The 20,139-nt window shown below is 45.8% G+C and overlaps 6 protein-coding genes across 6 annotated transcripts; 4 read left to right on the plus strand and 2 right to left on the minus strand.

The window, feature by feature from the left end:
* Positions 1-3,639: 3,639 nt before the first annotated feature.
* Positions 3,640-4,419, plus strand: PPTG_00460 (hypothetical protein; the record flags this gene model as incomplete). The annotated part of the gene is made up of 1 exon (XM_008891860.1): positions 3,640-4,419. One exon carries the CDS (start codon positions 3,640-3,642, stop codon positions 4,417-4,419), a length of 780 nt encoding a protein of 259 aa, XP_008890108.1.
* Positions 4,420-5,861: 1,442 nt separating this feature from the next.
* On the plus strand, positions 5,862-7,617 carry PPTG_00461 (hypothetical protein; the record flags this gene model as incomplete). Its single annotated transcript, XM_008891861.1, has 5 exons — positions 5,862-6,439; positions 6,728-6,791; positions 7,134-7,257; positions 7,327-7,487; positions 7,549-7,617. 5 exons carry the CDS (start codon positions 5,862-5,864, stop codon positions 7,615-7,617), a joined length of 996 nt encoding a protein of 331 aa, XP_008890109.1.
* Positions 7,618-9,263: 1,646 nt separating this feature from the next.
* On the plus strand, positions 9,264-9,443 carry PPTG_00462 (hypothetical protein; the record flags this gene model as incomplete). The annotated part of the gene is made up of 1 exon (XM_008891862.1): positions 9,264-9,443. One exon carries the CDS (start codon positions 9,264-9,266, stop codon positions 9,441-9,443), a length of 180 nt encoding a protein of 59 aa, XP_008890110.1.
* A 1,504-nt stretch (positions 9,444-10,947) lies between these two features.
* On the minus strand, positions 10,948-12,348 carry PPTG_00463 (hypothetical protein). The gene is made up of 5 exons (XM_008891863.1): positions 12,186-12,348; positions 12,024-12,124; positions 11,862-11,955; positions 11,670-11,791; positions 10,948-11,592 (listed from the first exon to the last, which is right to left on the minus strand). The coding sequence occupies exons 1-5, from the start codon at positions 12,300-12,302 to the stop codon at positions 11,187-11,189; spliced, it is 840 nt and encodes a 279-aa protein (XP_008890111.1). The 5' UTR covers positions 12,303-12,348; the 3' UTR covers positions 10,948-11,186.
* A 1,713-nt stretch (positions 12,349-14,061) lies between these two features.
* PPTG_00464 (hypothetical protein) lies at positions 14,062-17,208 on the minus strand. The gene is made up of 2 exons (XM_008891864.1): positions 14,258-17,208; positions 14,062-14,146 (listed from the first exon to the last, which is right to left on the minus strand). Exon 1 carries the CDS (start codon positions 17,142-17,144, stop codon positions 14,265-14,267), a length of 2,880 nt encoding a protein of 959 aa, XP_008890112.1. The 5' UTR covers positions 17,145-17,208; the 3' UTR covers positions 14,062-14,146; positions 14,258-14,264.
* A 1,835-nt stretch (positions 17,209-19,043) lies between these two features.
* On the plus strand, positions 19,044-19,826 carry PPTG_00465 (hypothetical protein; the record flags this gene model as incomplete). Its single annotated transcript, XM_008891865.1, has 2 exons — positions 19,044-19,678; positions 19,796-19,826. The coding sequence occupies 2 exons, from the start codon at positions 19,044-19,046 to the stop codon at positions 19,824-19,826; spliced, it is 666 nt and encodes a 221-aa protein (XP_008890113.1).
* Between the last annotated feature and the right edge of the window lie 313 nt (positions 19,827-20,139).

Genomic DNA, 20,139 nt, shown 5'->3' on the forward strand with positions numbered 1-20,139 from the left:
GAAAATATTTTCTTATAGAAAATATATTTCAGCTTGCCCCCTTAGCAACCGTGGCGAGCACTCGCCTGAGGATGCTGCCATACTAGTTAATAGCATATTAGTATATTATTGCAATTTTATTCTGTATTCCAAACGCACCTCTTATGTGTCTCTCGCTCATACCATGCGCACCAACGTCCTAATTTTAACCTGCGTCCGTGTCGTCTGTCGTAGTGGCATCAACTCATTTCTCGACTGGTCATCAGAGATTTCTCTTCCTCGCGCTTGCTACGCCAATTTAGTGCACCTACTGCATTTGAAGCTCTCCCTATTCTCCAGGGAAGCCGTCGATAGTAAAACACGGCACCCGAAGTTCCGACAGTACCAATTCATTGAATCTGTGCTCAATTCTGTAATCTAGAATGGCGCAGTTATTGTCTACGCACTTTACGGAGTGCTCTGTGCCTAGTGAAGTCATCCATTGTGCTGCACAATTCGGTCGAGCAGAGATCATGCACTGGTTAACAGATAATCATGATGACACGACGTGGGGCGCTTGTATTGCTGCAGTTGCCATCGGAAAAATCATTGTGAGCTGGCCAGGTGGCTATCTGAACGGGTCGAGATAACTAACGATGCGCTCAGCCTCTGGTCTTAATAGGCTGCAGCTACTGGGAATCTTGGTACGCTTCAGTGGGTCTGCAGCCTGTCAGACAATTTAGATCTTGGAGTAGCTTTAAGTGCTGCAGTGAATGAAGGGCACTTGGAACTGGTGGATCATAGAGCAGCCTGGTGTTGAATCGCAAGATTTAATATTTTACCTCGATATGGCGTGTTCAAAAGGACAACTTGATGTTCTAGGCCATACAATACTATCCGACAAAGTGCTTTGTATCCGGCGCTGATACTCAAACTGCCTCGGCTGGCCGCTTGGATATCGTGCGTCTGCTTCACGAGAACGACGTTGGAGGTTGCACTCGAGAAGCACTGGCTTGTGCAGCGCGGCGAGGACATTTCGAAATTGTGAAGTGGCTGAAACTGCAAACACCTTCCTGCAAATGGAAACTCCGACACAGAGGCGCTTTTCGATGCGGCTAGAAATGGGTACTTGGATATCGTCAAGTGGCTGCATGAGAACACATCTGAAGGCTGCAGCTTTGGTGGAATGGACGGAGCTGCGGAGAATAACTATCTTGATGTCATACAGTGGTTATATTATAATTGCTCGGAGGGCTGTAGCACTGTTGCGATGAATATTGCGGCTGCTAAAGGATATCTGGAAATTGCGAAATGGTTAAGTGCTAACAGAACGGAAGGATGTACTACGCGGGCAATGGATTTGGCTGCTGAATCTGGTCATCTAGAAGTTGTAAAGTGGCTGCATTATAACAGACGAGAGGGCTGCACAGTAGCAGCCATGGATGACGCAGCAAAATATGGGGAGCTTGACGTTGTCAAATGGTTTCATGGCAACAGAAGCGAAGGTTGCACTGTGTCTGCCGTCGATAGTGCAGCTGAATACGATGAACTTGACGTTGTAAAATGGCTCCATCATAACAGCCATCCAGTTTTATTTCAAAATAACGCCAAGTCTGGGGTTAAGCGCATTCTTTAAGCCACTGCATTCGTTAAGCCACTACATGAAGTGAAAGTATTTTACTGTTAAAAAGTATTTTCGTTTTTTGAAGTATTTAAAAAAAAATCAAGACAAATCTTCCGTGCACGATCATGGATCAGGCGAGAATTCAGATTCACTCAAGCCCTATTATGAGTAAATGTAAAACATCTGCTGTACAAGCAAAGTATATGTACAGTGCTTTACAGATGGAGTAATGGGTTCAGTTATGGCTTACATGAAGATCGCTTCCCGACAATTTCGCTATAGACAATCCCCTCGGTAGTAATCCTTAGAAATGGAATACTCCCTCAATAGCAATAAATTAGCGGTAGTCACTTAAGATATTTTTCCCTCTCACCCCTCAATCGTAAAATGGAATACATTTGAAGTCAAATAATTATATTCTTTGGTGCTTAACTATGGAAAAGTCATAACTGCACAAGAGCATTGTTGCTGCCATGATCCGAATGTTGAACCAATGATGCCTTTTTGACTACTTTGGACGTGATTCGAGCTTTAGAATCACGGAGAAGTGCTCAGCGCTCACTCTAATTGCACACCTGTGATGGCAACACCTCTTCTGAAGAGTCTTCACCACACGAAGCCCAACTGGCTGGTCGGGTGTAGACTGGTGCACGCCTCGTGCCGCGATTTGGTGGCCAACTGCGAGACCGGAAGTGAGTCCAGTGCTGTTCAGCATATCAATAGCTTCCAAGACCGTAGATTCTGTGAGCCCATGAATCTAGCTCTGTATTGGACAAACTCGGTATGTGAGCATGGTGCTAACATATTTGTATAGCAGTCGTTGGGTATTGGTGAGTGTGAGGTAGACTGGTTGGGCTAGAGAGGAGGGTATCTTTGTGTGGTGAGGCAAAACTAGCAATAGGAGGGTAAAACAGGGTGAATCACCTACATCAGTCGTTTCCATTGGTATGTTTTGTGCACTGTTCCAAACTGAAGGTACTCGGATCCATTTTTATGGTGCATTCGTGGATAGGAATACCCTTATACAGGAATAAATTGACCAAGCTATAACTACCGAGGGGATCGACTGTACAAAGAAATTTGTCAACATGAATTGTAGCACATTAACGCCATTAAGTCGCTCCCAAAAAATAATGTTGCTCTAACAAACCTAACCTAGATGGTGTCATCATGATGGGTTAAATATCGACATTAGCGATGGCGGGAATTTCTAGCAACTAGTCGTTGCTAGAGAACTACCGTAGCAAACAAAATAGAGCAAAACGTGTCAAGGCATTGCTCTTCTTCATTTTCTTTAGCTTGAGTCACCTCGATAATTAGTCCCATCGACTGCAGCATTTGCATTAAGCAACAGTCTTTTCTAGAACTGGCTGGATTCCCATCTGCCATTCAGATTGATTACGCCATCAACCAGATTCGTGGCTAGAGCAAAATGCTATTTCTAACAGTAGTATCAATTGGTAAATAGTAATACTATCGATAATAGAAACAGAACTCACTACAATCAACTATAAGCCGTTTTTGTGCTATTAGTTACGAGATGTACCAAAACAACGCTTCATATTCTCACTTGAACACGTAGAGTAGTCGTCTAGAGCCAAATTCACTATAAATGCAGGACTTGATCCCCATTGCGATGTCTTGGATCATGTTGAACACACAGGGTAAGTGTGTACTTTCTTAGATAATATAATCATCAATGTATTGCGTCATATGGATTCTAGAAAACAATACAATATTTCAAACTAAATATATTATATTAGTCCTTCTTTTTATAGTAAAACGTAAAAGTGCTTATTCGCTGGGGAGGCAATATCATATTATATTTTCGACCTAATGTAGTACTTAGCTCGGTTAACCATACAATCCGTAACTTCTCTCTTGAATGGAACTGTTGATGAACAGCATAGTAGTTCATGTTGTTAGTAATTTACTAGTAACTTACCATAGTCCTAGAAGGCACATCCGTGGATCACTGGGATCAGTTCGCCCTTCATTCCTTCTTCCCATACCCCAATCTTCCGGCAATTGAGCACCACCATCTGAACAGTAGAAGGATGCGGGTGTTAACCATACTCGCTGCTGCCGCCATCGCCAGCATCAAAGCTGCTTCGATCGACCATGACAAAGTGCAGCCATTCGCACAACCCGAACCGATCACGGACGCCGAGAAAGCTGCCGTCAAGTTCAAGCCGTCACTCGCAGTAAAGGCTGGATGTCACCCGTACCCTGCCGTGAATGCCGCCGGCGACACGAGTGCCGGCTTGAAAGGAACGGGGGCTCCTGACGGTGAATGTGAAGGCTCTCCCTTAGGGTCGCAGGTGTACAGTCGATCAAAGTGGTACGAGGATAAGTGGGCCATCATGTATGCTTGGTATTTCCCTAAAGACATGCAGAATATTGGCCTGATCAAGAAAGGTGTTCGTCACGATTGGGTGAACTTGGTTGTGTGGCTCGACAATCCAGCTCTAGCTGAGCCAACAATTCTAGCAACCTCGGCGTCGACTTACGGTACTGGATACGAGATCAGTAAACCACCCAAGCGATCAGACATCATCAATGGCACCACTCCCAAGGTGCGCTATGATGAGGACAACAGGGAAGGGTGGCACACCATTTTCCAATTTCACGAGGAAGGCGAATACCAGGATCTCATCCAGTGGAACCAACTGACTAACGCGACTCGCAAGGCCTTGGAAAACACCGACTTCGGCGATTTTGCCAACGTGCCTTTCAATGACGCGTACTTTGAAACCAACCTCAAGGCCGCGTCGACGTATTACGTGTACCGACGCCGTCGATACGGCGGTACAACAAGTTACTCGATTTGGGGATAGCAACATTTTGCTACCTGCGACGACAAAAGAACATATAAATAAAACCAATGTGTCGAAGATAATCATGGAACTAAAGACAAACAATGAGAGGGATCCCCCACAGTATTGAGGCTCCATAAGGGCCTCTTAACGCTGCGTCACCGTAGCACCATAGCTCCACATGTTCCAGCGATCATCAATAACCGCGAGTGAAGGAATAAAGAGCCTGACAAGAATACAGTTACTCCGTTTTAAAAACCTCCAGCAGTGGCAATAACCTCCCTAATGGAAATAGATGGTTTCTCTTTCACATGCCTTGCCCATTTGCGGACATGTCATCTCATACAACGTCTGCAAGACAGGCCTTACGTGTACTGAATGAGATCTTAAAATTCAGATGACCCTACCAGGTCGAAGAAAATAAAGATAAAAGCGACATACTTGCTGCTGGTTGGACATCAAAAACAGCGCATTATCGTTTAATTACCACAAGTCGATCGCTAATTAAAGAGATAAATTGCGGGCTATGATTGGACTCATTCCCGCACTGTGCATCTAGCAAAGCTGGAACTAAACATCAACTAGGAGAAATCAAAATAAAGAAGTAGATTGTGGGCACTTTTGCAAAACGTTAGTAGTCGTCTACATCTACTAGCAAGTATGTAAGAAATAAACCAATTTAAAGTTATAACCCAGGGCGAAAGCACGGCTCTGTATGCTACCGTATTGTTCGAGACGAGCAAGAAGGATACTGGTAGTACTAGGTATCTGATGTGTCTGCTCCACAGCCGTAGCATCCGCGCTCAGGCGAAAGCTTAAGTCTGTTCGAGCAACATCCAGATTAACATTACTTCGGCTAGTCGTAATTTACTGTGATGTTACGCTTGGCCGCCCAAGCAACATTCACCAGGGTAGCATTTTTTGTACAAAGGATATCAAATACACATCACCAATCTACCCGAATAAAGTATGGACATTCGCAGTTCGTAAGAACTGTGTATTATTGTCGCAACATGGCCCCTGTCACGGTCATGGTCACGGTAACGGTCACACCACACGACTTGTACACAAACTGCACTGCACTCTAACGGTAATTCATACTCTCAATTATATTACTCAATTGTATTACTTCGAAGAAAGGCATCTCGACTGCTGAGTATAGTTGTTGATTGATAGTTGACTAACTACAGTTGTTGACTATCATACTACAGCCGTCGCAGAGCTCAATTGATTTCTATCAGCTCAAGACAACAAGCAGAAAATGGGTCCTAAGAAGAAACGCTTCCGACGCAGCCACGGCTCCGATGGCCGCTTTATTTTTCCGGTAGCGCGGCCCTGCCAATTAAACGAGCCATGCGAGCAGAGACCTTGACAAGAGAGGAGAAGCTGGCACTACTGCGCGAGTATTCGAATCGAAAAAAAAAAAAACAGAGCGGTCTTACAGAGAATTTCGCAAGAATCAAATGCGAATTCGCTACTATCGATCGCATGGATACATTGAAGACGATGCTAATGATGATGATACTGAATCAAAGACCGGCGATATTACCGAACAGTACAGTGAGGAGAGCACTGAAGGCGGCGTGGAAATCGATTTGGAAGCCAAGAACGACGATGACGTCGAACAACATCGGGAAGCGTGTAACGAGAACGTTGAAGAGAGCATTGAAGACGGTGGTGAAGGCGATTTGGAAGCCAAGAATGTTGAGCAGGAGGAAATTAAGGAGCAAACACCCACCGGAAGACTAGGGAACGTTGTGGCCTCCTACACTACGATACACCGGAATCTTCACGTTGAGAAATTCCCGCTTCCGTATGTTAAGTCAAGCTGGAACTTTGATGAAGACGACAAGCCTGCGTTGTGCTTGTTTGAAACGACAGATGGACGTGGATTCGTAAAAAAACTTGAAGAAATTCCTCGCCAGACCTTTGTGATCGAGGTTTTGGGCGAATTGATTGATGCAGAGACCAAAGAAACTTTAGGGGATACTAAGTATATATTTGAGATATTAGCAGGCGACAAGGACGAATGCCCCGCGATGTATATCTACCCAAACGATTTCGGAATGATCGAACAAAAAATCGTAAACGCGAAGTTGCGCTATTCAACAATGTGCGTGTTGGCAAAACAAAAATTGTTAAAATTTGTCTATAAATTGGCACCATAGCGTGGGCATAGCAGGAACTTCGGACACGTTTGCGTGTCCTCCTACCCATGGCAGCACTGATGACAGAAAGTTATCATCCACTGGTGAGAGATGCGTCTTCCCCTACATGGCTTGTTGTGACACATTCCATCCGTACTGGAACATTTCGATTATTTTTCCAGTGTGTACCAAGAGGTCCATCTATCGTTCGACGAGACGCCTGCGCGTCTGCAGTACCAGTACGATGTAAGTGTGAATGCCCTGAGCATGCGTCGCGCTAAGCAGACCACCAATGACGGAAGAACGAATGTTGTCTTTGGTAGAATCAGATTGGCTTTCTTTCGAAAGATCGAACCATTGGATACGGGGATGTTGAACTATCGTTGTAGCTACAGCGTATAGTCATGACTACAGTACTAGATAAAGTTAAGCATGGCATATCCATATTTCCTGATGGCACATTTCAAACAAGGTGAAATCTCGTCATTATGCAATTTAACTCATGACGGTAACGCCTCTGGACAACTTAAAACCTGCTACGTGTACTCGAAATTCCAATAAGGTGGCTCCGACAACATTTTGCGAGAGGTAACTCTTCCCAAACCCAGCTCTAACAACGGTGTCACTGGGCCGACACTATCCCCGTACGAGCGTATGAGGCAGTTGCTGGTTTCCAGGACCGAAGAAGCCAGAGTTATTGACACCGTGGACGGTACGTAAAACTTAAAACTTTATATATATATTAGATTCGTAACATAAGTACTTGGTTCGTGCTGTCAAGTCGACTTGAAGATCCACCTGACTGGGGCAGACAAACACAAGCCTGTGCGGATTCGAATGCGGTTAATCTGGGTATCAGAACACATGCATAACCCGTGGAAATTTGCTCGGCTTCACTTTGTCGATGCTAGTGCCCAGGAAAGCCTCGAGGAAATGCTACAGGTACGTTAATGCATTTCAAGTCAACTGAATCATATAAGAGCTACTAAGAAAAGTCGGATAGGTCTTCCGTGAGCCCTACAAAGCCAAGTCTCAAGAGGTCGATTCGCTGTTACAGACCGCCACTGTGTGAAATGCGGAGATCGACTCAGAGCTTCTTCCTCCCCCGGGGCAAATTGTTTGCATTAACGGCTACACCAATCTCAAGGCGTATGGAGGAGCAATTTGCCAGCTCACGACTCGATTGAGCGGCTAATCTGGGAAGGTCAGGAAGATTAACCTCGGCCCAATGATCCAGGTTCAATCGTCTTACTATGATTTTTATCATTTCAGGCTAGGATTCTAGTTAAAATTAGGTCAATAGTACCGTTTTCTGAAGGGGTACACAATTGCGACCTTCTAATTCCCTTCTTGCGCCATTTCGAAAGTCGAGCAGGGGAACGCAGGTAAGCTAACGACACACTTGGAAGCGCACCATTGTGTTCGAGAAGAAAACGTAACATTATGCGATGCAGATGACAAAGCAACAGGGCGCAAAAACATACCGCACCGGTGAGATGGAACTCTTGTTGACTCTCACTACACAACATCTACCAAGCACCAAAAACGAATGGGAAGTTGTCGCTGCAGAGTACAATCGATCTAAAGCATCGCAATGGAAAATGCGAGATGCAACGATCCTGAAGAGGAAATTTCGCAACATGTGTGCAGCCTCAAAAGAGACCAGCAGAGAGCTAGCTTCCGAAACCAGAGACGTGATGAGGATGATGAAACAACAACGGCCCGTACATTCTCACAAAGTTCCAAGCCCTCCTTCAGGACGGCGAGCAGCGCATACGGTGTGTGTGGACGCACCAAAGCCGACTGAAGCGGAAGACTGTCTCTCACCCTTTAGGCCTCATTACTGCGGCGAGCAAAGCGGCGGTCACTCAAACAAGCAGCTTCGTGAGTTGTTTCGACAGCGCAAGTCAGATCGACGTGCGGCCCGACGCCATCACAAAGAAGTTTTGACGAACATTGCTTATCTAAAATTTTCCATGGAGAGTTTTTTTTTTTTTGCAGGCAGAACCTCCTTGAGATAAACAAATAAACCGCGAGGCACTCTTTGCTGAAGTCCCCGAATCACATCTCCTGCTTGTCCACATCGTTTACACAGTATAATCATCCTACCAATGCGTAGTAGTTGTGTCTAAACACATTCGTATCAAGTCTCACTAGGGTCAAGCCGCATTCTAGAAACTGATACAATGGGACAGCAACCCACTTCGATGTTCCGCGGTTGAAGTAGGTACATTCATTGGCTCAAACTTATAAAAATGATCCTTGGTATATTTTCACCAAAATTTCTGCTGGCTTTCACGACGCAGAATCTCATTACCATAGCGCATAGTCTAGCCTGCGTCCTTCTCAACCTACATAAACATTCGTCAGCAACGAGTTTGCGCTCAAGCACCAGAAAACAAAAATCTATGGGATTAACTATTGTATTTTCTTACAGCAACATCACTGAGACTAGTGCAATAGTTTATCACGGTTAAAAACATAATTTGAATTAGCAGAGCCCTTATTGTCATACCCACCTGAACAAAGAAACATAAGTAGCTGATCGTGAGCCGACGATTCATGCAAGTAATGCAAATATAGCTCACTCAGAAAGATAATTTGTATTTTATTCAATATCTGAACGTTATCGACAGATTTTGACATGTATCTCAAACTGTCATTTACTACATTCCGAAAATCATTTTCGATTTAGCCTAGGTGAAGTGGAGTAGCGGAATGGTGTGGGCTGAACTCATGGAAACGAATTCGGGACGTCGTCAATGGGCCTTTGATGCAGAAGCCAAGGTGTGCGAAGAAATTGAAGCTAGATTCCAACAACAAGCGACTCAGCAAGACGTGCAGGAATGCCAAGGTGGCAAAACGCTATGGAAGGACTTTGTCAGGTTCAAATTTTAACGCAGCAAGCTGACGACATCTGCGTTCAAGCTTATCGTGAGTTCTTAGCCGAGCAGCGGTTCCAACGGCATCACGAACAGAATGATCGTACCAACGCGTTGTGGCAGCAACTACAGGATCAAATCCAAAGTACACCTGCGCCATCCAACGCAACCTCGACATCGAATCCACAAAGTACACCTGAAGGTGTTGAAGTTATCATAATTGACAGTTCGGGAGACGAGGGATCGTGCGATGAAGGGGCAAAAGCGTAAAGTCACGGAGAAATCACAGTGATCATACATTTTTCCCCTTCGAAATCACGCCATTTTTTTTTTTTAGGAAAACCAGTCATACCATGTTGAATGCTAGTTAACGTGGGTTAAATAAATAATTAGTATTGGCCTCCTTAGGGTACCACTTTGAGACCGTAGTCCAATGTTTCCTTTCTCTGATAGTCACCAAGCCATTTAGTGACACGTCCAGTGGTAGCTCGGAGATTATGCTCTAAGCAAACCCACAAGTCCGAGTGGCCGTCCTGCAGTACTGGATGCTCTCCCGCACGTAGTTAGCCTGGTAATGCGCTACAGCACACAATATACGACAGTTAGATCAATGATATATTTAAATTCATATGGAGTGCAGTAACAGGTTTTAGCAGAAATTACCTACCCGGTGTGGTAGTTCTCAGCATACTCACAAGTCCGAGTGGCTGTCGTGTGCTACTCACCGCCGCTTGATGTTTCGCTACAAAATGCACCACACAAGCGAGTCTTAGCATCGCTAGATTAAGCTTCAAGAAGAAAGCACGTCGCACCTGCAGTATGCCGTGTGGCGTGCGTTTTGTGGTGCCCTTTGGTCGTATATACCGCCGTTGGTTTGTATCCTCTGAAAACAGTTTAGTCCTAGGTGTTACTGCCTCTAATAACGCATATTTGTTTTACCTCGATTTATTTTTATTATTACGACTCTATTTAAGAGGACAAATTAGCTAAAAAAAAAAACTTCAAGTCCATCGCTTTATCCATTTCCTTTATCCATAAAGGATAAGTTCTTACGAACTGCGCCTTTCCCCCAGAACCAACGGGGCCGGGAACGCTAATTATGTCTGATATCAGCTGAAATGTCACGTAATGCAGGTTCAATAGAGAAAACCCACTATTGGGATACGACGATGCAATCTAGATATTGTATCATACTCTCAAGTAAATTTATTAATGTTTTGAGAGGTGAAACGTTTGGTCTCTGAGTATAAGAAGTTAGAGTTGTTTTGGGCCAAAACCTCATATAAAACCTAGAGAATTCTGTAATAGCAGTAGTGTATAGAATCCGTCATGAATAAGATTGACGAAACTTTGAAATGCAACAATGACTGTCATAAACTTGAATGTGTGACTTGCTAAGATGGCTACTGCAAGGTTGGCGGCGGCCAGCGACAGTTCTTATGAACTGCGCACAACAGTTTCCATTATACGGTACGGCTACGACATAAACTGTATTTGAGTTACGAAACTTAAATACCGAAGCCTTATCTGATGTATACGAACGTAGATTGAGTCGCAATTTCCTTTTTTTCCTTAGGACGCCGCTGTCCTCAAGTTCAACTAATCGACTTTGTATACTTTTCACCCGAGATACCGTAAAAGCTGAGCAAACAACTTTATTGTGGAGTAGCCTCATAGGGTTGTTCGGGTTGTTCAGGTAAAACACTCAAGCTATCTCCCCAAACCGCCTAGATTTACTACCCTTCCAGCACCCATCGTCTTACGCGATGATCTCCTCCCAAGGTGACGGGTCCCACTCAGGGAAGAACTTGGCGATAGTGCTCTTCACCTCTTCTTCTGTTCCCGGCACGCAGCGTCCGTCCGCGATGCGCGTCTGAAGGTACGCCATAACGTTAGTATCGTAGCCCTTCTTCGTCTCCTCGTAATCCAGCACCTTGATCCGGAACGTCGTGCCCAACTTCTTCTCTAGCTGGGCAGCGATCTCCTTCGGGGACACTCGGCCAGCCTCAACAGACAACTGAGCTCCCTCGAGCGAATCCTTAGACGCAGTGGTCAGCACGTGCGCGACGAAGCGACTGAAGTCAGAGCGTGTGACGATACTTATCTTGGCATCACCCTCGTCCGCAACGCTGATGGCACCTTCGTCGATGTTGTATCCCAACATGCTGCGAAATAGGCAATAGAAAGCGTGTGTTAATAGCTGGGAGGCGATGTACATATTTTCCTGGTGAATTACACTCACAATGGCAAGTATTCGGACCACAAGCCACTGTGGAACAACGTAGAGGGCATATCAAGTTTATTCAGGAGTTGGCGGACTTCTTGCTTTGTGGCGTTTGCTCCGTCCTCATCACGGAAACCGAACTACCAAGAATAATGAGCCGGTTAGAATGGAACAAGGAACAGAAACCAGATGGATCCGCGGTGTTGTTACCTCGGTTGGCACAAAGAGTTGGATGCCAGCAGCTTTTGCTGCACGAGCAATCCCGAATTGACTGGCAAGATGCTGTGAATTAATTGAGCACACACTATAAAAAGAGCGTGAAAAGTAAATACTCGGAAATTAAACAAAAAGCAAAGTGGGGTGAGAACTTACACGACTTCGCTTCCGACTAGAGCACCCTGCAGCGACGTTTCGTCATCGTAGTTCACCTTTGCAAGAGTCGCTCCACGTTCTTTGAGCGGCTGAAGCTCGGCCTACGTATTCATGGTCAGGGCAAAGCATATTACGTTTCAGGGGTAGCGCATATTGACGGACCTTGCCATCGTCCCGAGTCAAAATCGTTATGGTGGCATTGGCCTTGAGTAGATCATCGGCAATGCAAGAGCCGACGCCGCCGGCGCCGATGATTGCGAATTTGGTGAACTTGGACATTCTTGCTGGAGAAAGAGAGGGTAGTTGGAGGTTTGATAACCTGAGAAGAAATTGAGTTGTGTCACGAACAAACTCTAGAAGAGAGTCGAGGAACAGCCATAGCTCTTTACTGAATACGTCAACTGCTCGGGGGATATCTTGCAGTCAGTAGACATGAGTTGGAAACTGTACGCAACGTACATTTATATCACACTGTCGGTGTGGAAAAAAAAAAAAAAAAAGTGGAAGGCTATTTACTATCATACTGCCACTGTGGGAAATGGGATTACGAAAAGTAAGACTACAATACATACGTAATCTTTCTTACGTTGAAGTATGGTATAGCTCGGTCATGCTGGTAGAGCATGTTGCCGACTGTTTACGCGAACGAGTTGACGAAGATAGAGGATCACGCGCCTTCGTTGTCGGTTATGCTTCGCCCTTAATGATCTCGACGGAGTCTCCTTATCGGCACTCCAAGCATCACGATCTGGTACTCCACTGTATTTTGTTACCAAATCTAGAGATCTGAGTGATGCTGCATTTCATCGGATTTTGTACAGAAGTCCCGCAGACAACATTGGTGTCCCGCTTACTACTGCAATGAAGGCTACAACATGCATAAAGTGTTTGGGTAATCGTCCCGTCGTCTCATTTTGTATTGCAGAGGTCTACACAGTATCAGTTTAATGCTATTGATGCCTCGGCGCTGTCGTCTACACGACCTTAACTAGTAAGTCGATAGCGATAAGGTCGGCGATTGGGTAGAGAGTACTGTTCTTTGAAGTCTCAGATTCGGCAATTCGGTGTGAATAAAAGTTGTCATCACTAAGGCGTAAATCTGATCAATCAATTCTTAGATGACTGCTAATTATGGTAAAAAAAAAAAAAAAAGTTGCATTCAAAATGACACAGATCCGAAAACAGCGCGGCTTAGACTAATTATGCGCTTTTATTGCGAAAACTCAATTGCTCGCTGCATATAGTGTTGTATCGTATATATCACCGATATCCAAGCTACACATCCATAGTTCGCGAGAAATCTCACTTTTGCGACTGTGGCCTATTAGGCAAGTGTTCTTTGGACCGAGAGGCATAATTTAACTCCTAGTTTTGTGAGTACAGCTTGAAAAACTCTAGTACCCCTATAATTAATAGCAGCACTGTATCATTATACGCTTCAAGATGAACTGTATTTGAATAATGAAACTGAAGTATCCCGGACTTTATTGTTGCCGGCTGAATGAGAACGGGTTCAGTCCAAATCTCTGTGTTTCGCTTCAATTTTCAACAAATTGACTTGGTATGCTTTACAGTGACAGGTCGTAGAAGCTGAGCAAAACTTTACTTAGTTTTGTAAAGTAGCCTCATCGGTCGTTCAGCTAAAACCAATCGAGCTGTCCACGCAAATCAACCTCGGTGCCTAGACGCCTAGACTTAGCACCTTTCAATCATCTAGTGGGCAACCGCTATGAGCAGGCGACGCCATTTGGGGACCTGGAAAGAAAAAAAAACATAGCCTCTTGAGGACGGATCACCTGCATGGTTGAAAATCACGGAGGCAGTACAGTGATCATTTATCCAAACTGAGCACCTTAGCCAGTGTAGACCTCGTCGGCGCTGCTGCTAAAATTTACTATACAGAGCTGGCGCTGGTTGATGATCTCCGAGCATAAACTACTTTGTGTTTGATCATAGTTTACGTTAACCTCCGCATCGAATCCAGGAATGTTGTTTAGTTTTATTATTTGATAAAAGTGAAGCCTGCAGGTAATACGTTTTCGGATAAAGTAATCGCAGTTTTGTGGATCTGAGCTGAACCTTTGTTGCATGATTTGATTGATTTAGACTACACAGCACAAAAACTATCATTTAATTCAAAAGTTTTCAGAAATTCGTAACGAATGAATGGAAGCTGACGTCACCGACATAGATGAACAATGATGAACTAATAGTTCACGCTTAAGTCATGATACCTCAAGTCTAAATGGATACTCCCGTCTCACTGATGTACTTGGAAGTCTGCGAAGCCTGTTGCAGCAACGATTCAATCGTCGAATGCATGTCTGCGGCTGAATAGAGATGTGATGAGAAGCGCGAGCTTTGGCTGCAGGAGCTGCTGGCACTCTGACTGGACGTTGTGCTCTCATTATCGCTGTCGTATTTCCACGTCGCTGAGCCAGGACCACTCATACCACCCAGGCCAAGACCACGTACCTTGGCGTACGAAAGGCTCGTGAGTCGATCCATCGTCTCAGCTTGAGAGAGTGGCGGAGAGTCTACCACAGAATCACTGTCAATATCGTAAAGATCAATGATCGAATCGGCTCGTCTAGTACTGCCTCTAGAATCGCAAGAGGATCCGAACGAGTGGTTGGCACGTGCACGAGGCTTCAGGAAGGCGTGCGACTCCAGAGCTAGAGCTTCCAGACGAGCACTGATCTTCCGCAGTAGGTCAGCAATGCTGGACATCCAGTCGTTGGAGACGTGGCTGCTTGCAGGTACGTGGTCTCTCTTCCACAAGTCCAATGTAGCCACACAGTACGCTTCACCACGTGAGAGCGAGCCACTCGTATCAGCACCAGAAGAGTAAATAGGGAAGCTCAAAAGCGACACAGCGCCCTGTTCAGTGTGGAGTGGGTGAGCACGGAAACGTGGATCGTGTTCCATTTCGGCCACGAAGAAGGGCGAACGGTGGTGCACCGCATAGGCGCTTACGCTTTCTTCTCGAGGAACAACATCATCGACAGTGACAGGAGACGCTTCTAGCTCCAACAGTTCGTCGTCAACGTCCAGTTCGGGTTTGTTAGAGACCATCACAAGGCAGTATACCTCGTAGCTACCCACGATGTTGATACTGCAGCCGTGCCACTGCGAGGCCACTTCCAAGACGCGACGTGCCAGTCCCTCCAGTTCGGTATCGTGACGCAAGAAAACCAGCGATCTGGCGTCCACCTTAAGGCCAGTCACTTCGACATACTTTGCACGTGCCAATTCATCACCAGTTCTTTTGACTGGTGCCTTAGGGAAGATATTATACCAACTGAAATCCAGCTCGTAGTCCGGTTCGGGTGTTTTGAGTTGTACGAATTGGATCTTAGAGGTCATGCATGAGCTTGCACGTGGCTTGGACGCGTGTTGTAGGTCGCTCTCCTCGTCCTCTGATGTCGAAAACAATGAATGTGTCGGTGCTGAAGACGAGAGTGGAGTGATGAAATTTAAAGGTTTGTGAGTCACCTTCTTGATTGGCTGGTCTTCGAGCAATACGGTCTTGGCACGTCGAGTGCGTATGGACTTGGACACCGCTGACTCGCTGTCGTCTAGCTCAATATGACTCGATAACGTGGCGCGTCGATTGTCGGACGTTGCAGTCACAAAGCTCGTGGCACTGGTACTTGATGTCGTACTTACAACAGATCCCTGCGAGAGTTGAGACTGGCGTGAACGCGCTCGTCGACGATCCGAAGTCCGAGAAGAAGCCAGTGCAGGGTCCAAGCCCAGGTCGATTTGAACTCGACCAGACGCTCGTGACGGGGTTCCTTGAGCCACAGACACTGCTGGTTTACTGGCCTTGTGTTTCGACACTAATGCCTCCAAGTTGGGGAACTGGAACACGTTCATCGTCGAGACTTCAGATGCATGTGTCTTGCCTGAACCAGCCAAGCTAACTGAGCTCTTCCTGTCATCGGTAGCTGCATCCACTACTGCCTTGTGCATCGCAGTGACGTTGGCTGTCTCGCCATAGAGACACTGAGAACACACCCGTTTCTTGCGTCGAGATAGCGACGGCGCAGCGGCTAATACGGACAGACACTGGTTACACACCAGTTTATCGCATGCCTCACACTGCTTTTTCCAGCGAAATGGGCCGAATTTACGGTGGCAAACACTACAAGTCCGTCCTCCAGCGAACATACTTCCACGCAGCATGTTGGGGTCACAGTCCTTGGGGTCGTGTTGAGGTTCTCTGGGCTGACTAGCAGTCAGAATCGGTCGTATCTTCTCCTGTCGGTAAGCATCAATAAATGGCTGCAGTCTGGTTAGACACAGTGCGTCGTGTCGGAGTCGCTGCTTCTGTTGGTTTAAAACCTCCTTGTCGTCTTGGTCCACTACTTGTTGAGGGTCCAACGAGCATGAAAGAACAACTTCTAGAGTTACAGAAGCCTCCGCCTGCTGCTCGTCATGAGATGACATCTCCTGGATAATATAGGTAATGCTAAAGTCATTGGAAGCCAGTCTTTCAGATCGAAAGTCGTGTCTCCTCTCCGAGAACGATGGAGCGCTTACTGGTCGGTACAAGTGCAGTAACGAAGGCACTGAGCTCGTTGTTTTGGGTGTAGGTGAGTCGGAATTCTTCCTCTTACTCGTATCCGAGCGTTGTAGTCTCGTAGACAGCGTGTAGCCCAGTAGCACATAGTTATCCACAGAATCGAGTAGCACGGCGTTCTTGGTCTCCTGTCCAGGGTGTTTGGCCGTGTAGGGCTTGAGGCGCGCGTACTGCAGCGCCACGTTCTCTCGTTCGCTGGTCGAGTGCTCCAGTGTCGGGTAACGGGCGATACGCCCACCGGACACGTACGTGGCAGGTAGCAGTCGTGCAAGTAGCGAAGGTGTGTCATCTCTGCCGAGGAGCGCTGTCTGTCCCGTTAGAACTGCCTCAACCTCGTCCAATGAAGCTTGCAATGGCTTCACAGCTCGTAGACTGTACGAGCGGTTAGTAGAGCGCCGTGCGCTCTCGTACAGCTTCGCAGCCTCGTCTGGTAGTGTGCCAATACGCTTCCAACGCATTGGTTGGAAGATTTCCTTGGCGCGTGCGCGCCCGCATAGTCGCGCTTGCTGCTCATCGTCCACCGCTGACAAGGACATTGCTGCAACAGGCAGAGAGGACAAGTGAAGCGTGGCAAAAAGGAGGCGAGGTTGAGGAGCTACGCTACCGTTGGGATCCTACCCAAAATACAACGGAAAGGCCAGGAAGTCAGAAAATGGAGTCAGAATTGTCATCCTCTTTGATATATGATGCTGACTTATTTTATACTATGGGTAAGGTTGCTTTCCATATTATCAGTTAGTTTTTGTTAAAACCGACTTCTGTATTCTGATACCTTCTATAATATATATTGATATTTAAAAAGGGTTGTAGTAGTGAGTGAAATATCAAATATCACGTTTCTCTCAACGTGACAGCATTTGGCTCGCCTCTGCCAACACGTGTTGGCCTGGGCGGTGCAACTGCCGGGACGATAGCTGCGAGCCATAAAGCGCTTGGCTCCATGCATCACTTCCCACTGCAAGAGCTTCTACCTTTTGTGTGGCTCAGTTCATAGTGGACAGGCACGAAAAAAAGGAGACGAGAATGCCATTCGTTTCAACCGATTCTTCCTTCAGTGCTCACGGTCAATCGTTTGCAAAGACCATAGCCCAGCAACGGGAAACTCGGAAGCTTGTTTGAAAGGTCAGCATCATAATGTCCGGCTAAGTAATTGTAAGTTCTTGGATAATGTAAGACTCTAATAGCACCAACTGTCCTACCAAGGAGTTCGTCGTAGAGTACGTGGGAGCAAAGTGTGATTTGAGTTCAAACTTGTTGGCGAGGACGACGTTCTACGATTGCTTATGGGGTGGGCCGCGGCAATATGGCGTTCAAAGTCACCTTTGGGAGAGGAAACATACGATATCCTGTGTACTTACCGTGCGGTATCCGATGGTTAAGTTGGAAAGTAATGGATCAGTTCAGCGCTGACGACGGCTAAATTGCCTTTTTATGCTAATGCAGTGTTACCCATGTTCAACTCTTAGAGTTCGTTGACGAAGGTGACTCTTTAGAAACTACAGGTAACGTTAAACGTAGAAACAATTAGGTGCATCGATCTGCGCTCCAGTCTGCAGGTTGCATGGGAAACATGACAGCAGAGCCGCCGATTTTTTAAAATTTATTTTGGGCATGTCGTCGCATGACTAATGAGATTGAGATTGGAAACTCCAAAATAAATTATCGTGTTTGAAAACCAATACCATATTTTGAGATTTAAATTTGAATGAGCTAAAGTTTGTATGGATCACAAAAAATATTGGAGGTATTCTACTAATGATATTAATGAGTACTATTAATACAACACACCATAAATTATGGTGTCGTAAAGCTAAAAGCAGTGCCATAAATAAGGGCTGCGTACATGTATCTATGGCCATTACTTGAGTATCCATTTATTTTTCGATGAAAGTCATTTTGGCGCTGTGACCGATGGCCAGCATCAGAGCAACAGGAATTAAATAATATAAGTAGATTGCGGGCACTTTGTAGATCCTAGGTAGTCGTCCGGTTCTACATATAAGTAGGTATGCTGTCGAACAGAAGAAAAAAGAGGAATTTCCATATCTCAGTGCTAAGCACTGAGATGTGTTTTTGGGATTGTAAAAGAGCCCCTTTCTGGGCTGTTCTCAGTGAACACATATTATATTAGTTTTTACCCTTTGTAGTACTGAACGTAATACATATATTAGTATTTAAATGATACCATGAATAGTACAAATAGATGAAATGCATATTTGAGCATCAATGGAGGTTGGTTTCACCGTACCATCGCATGAAATACCATCGCATCAAAAGAGAAACCACCATTATGGTGTTACAGGCTGGAAATGCAAGTAAAAATACATTCCGAAGGCTTCATCTTTCTGCTCGTTTCTTGCCATTATCCGTTTGGACGCGACAGCTGAACTCTCCAAGTTGATCCAAGGCAACTTCTCCAGCACATTTCGCTGTTCATGGCTGTACCGAAGGTGGCCCCGTTCTACGGTAATGCCCCCTTCATACTGGAACCCGGCGACCTCACGTCAGCTATCGTTTCAGGGCTCCTTCGACCGAACGTCTTCGTTCAGCAAACCGACCGAAATCTAGAAAACTACGGCGTCGCCTACAGTCGCAAGGACAATATCGGTATTGAGACTCATGGTTCTCAAAAGGCCATTCAAACTCGCTGTAAGGAATTTGCTAAGTCTCGCGGATTCCAGCTGAAGGTTGCGGGATTCAGCAGTAAACACGGCGGTGGTAATGCAAAGTACGTCTGCAAGAAATTGAACGGCCAGCAGTTCTTCGACAAGGAAGCTGACCAAGGTGCCATCAGTTGTCCGTTTTTCTTCAACGTCAGTGGAGTTGCCGGTGAATGGAAGTTGATAAGGGCCAATTTCTGCCACAACCATCTCAAGAACGTCGGGTTTTCTGGACGCCTTGTTGCTGAAGCGACCATCGCTCGTCCTGACAAAGTCCTGCGGAATACTACACAGCAGGTTGACGAGATGATCCACCTGGTCCGATCCGAAATGCTGAACAAGTATGAAGGCAAAACGGACCGGATGACTGGAGCTGCAATCGCTAAGTTTCTTGAAAGGAATTACGACAGGTCGGTCTTCAATAAGCCGAATTAAGCTAACCCTTGACGAGTTGAACCACGGCGATCGATTGACTAATTACCAATAACTGGAAAGTTATCTGAAACTCATGGCGGAAAAAAATGCAGGCTCGGTCTGGAAATTCGAGAAGGACTTTGATGGGACTTTTCAGCGTGCCTGCTTCATTCCAAGTATCGGTATTCGAGTGGCAAGAGCGGGTAGGCGTTTATTTGGAGTTGACGGTGCTCACTTGAAAGGTGAGATGAACAACTATGGAGTTTATCTCGTCGCGACAGTGAAGGACTACGACAACCACATTCTACCCTTCGCATTTTCTCTCGTCCCGACAGAAAACTACGATCACTGGGTGTGGTTTTTATCCGCGGTGAAAGAAGCTCTAGGAGATCATGATCGCTTCACTATTGTTTCCGATCGCCAGAAGGGGCTTCTGTCAGCCGTCGAGACCGTGTTT

This window comes from Phytophthora parasitica, assembly GCF_000247585.1.
Source record: "Phytophthora parasitica INRA-310 unplaced genomic scaffold supercont2.1, whole genome shotgun sequence".
In the NCBI taxonomy this organism is placed as follows: Eukaryota; Oomycota; class Peronosporomycetes; order Peronosporales; family Peronosporaceae; genus Phytophthora; species Phytophthora nicotianae.

Coding starts and splice junctions, on each gene's coding strand:
- PPTG_00463 (XM_008891863.1), bottom strand. CDS start 12,302: ATGTCCAAGTTCACCAAATTCGCAATCATCGGCGCCGGCGGCGTCGGC. Junction 11,956..12,023: donor CTAGTCGGAAGCGAAGTCGT/GTAAGTTCTCAC, acceptor CTCTTTTTATAG/TGTGTGCTCAATTAATTCAC. Junction 11,593..11,669: donor TGGTCCGAATACTTGCCATT/GTGAGTGTAATT, acceptor CCTATTTCGCAG/CATGTTGGGATACAACATCG.
- PPTG_00464 (XM_008891864.1), bottom strand. CDS start 17,144: ATGTCCTTGTCAGCGGTGGACGATGAGCAGCAAGCGCGACTATGCGGG.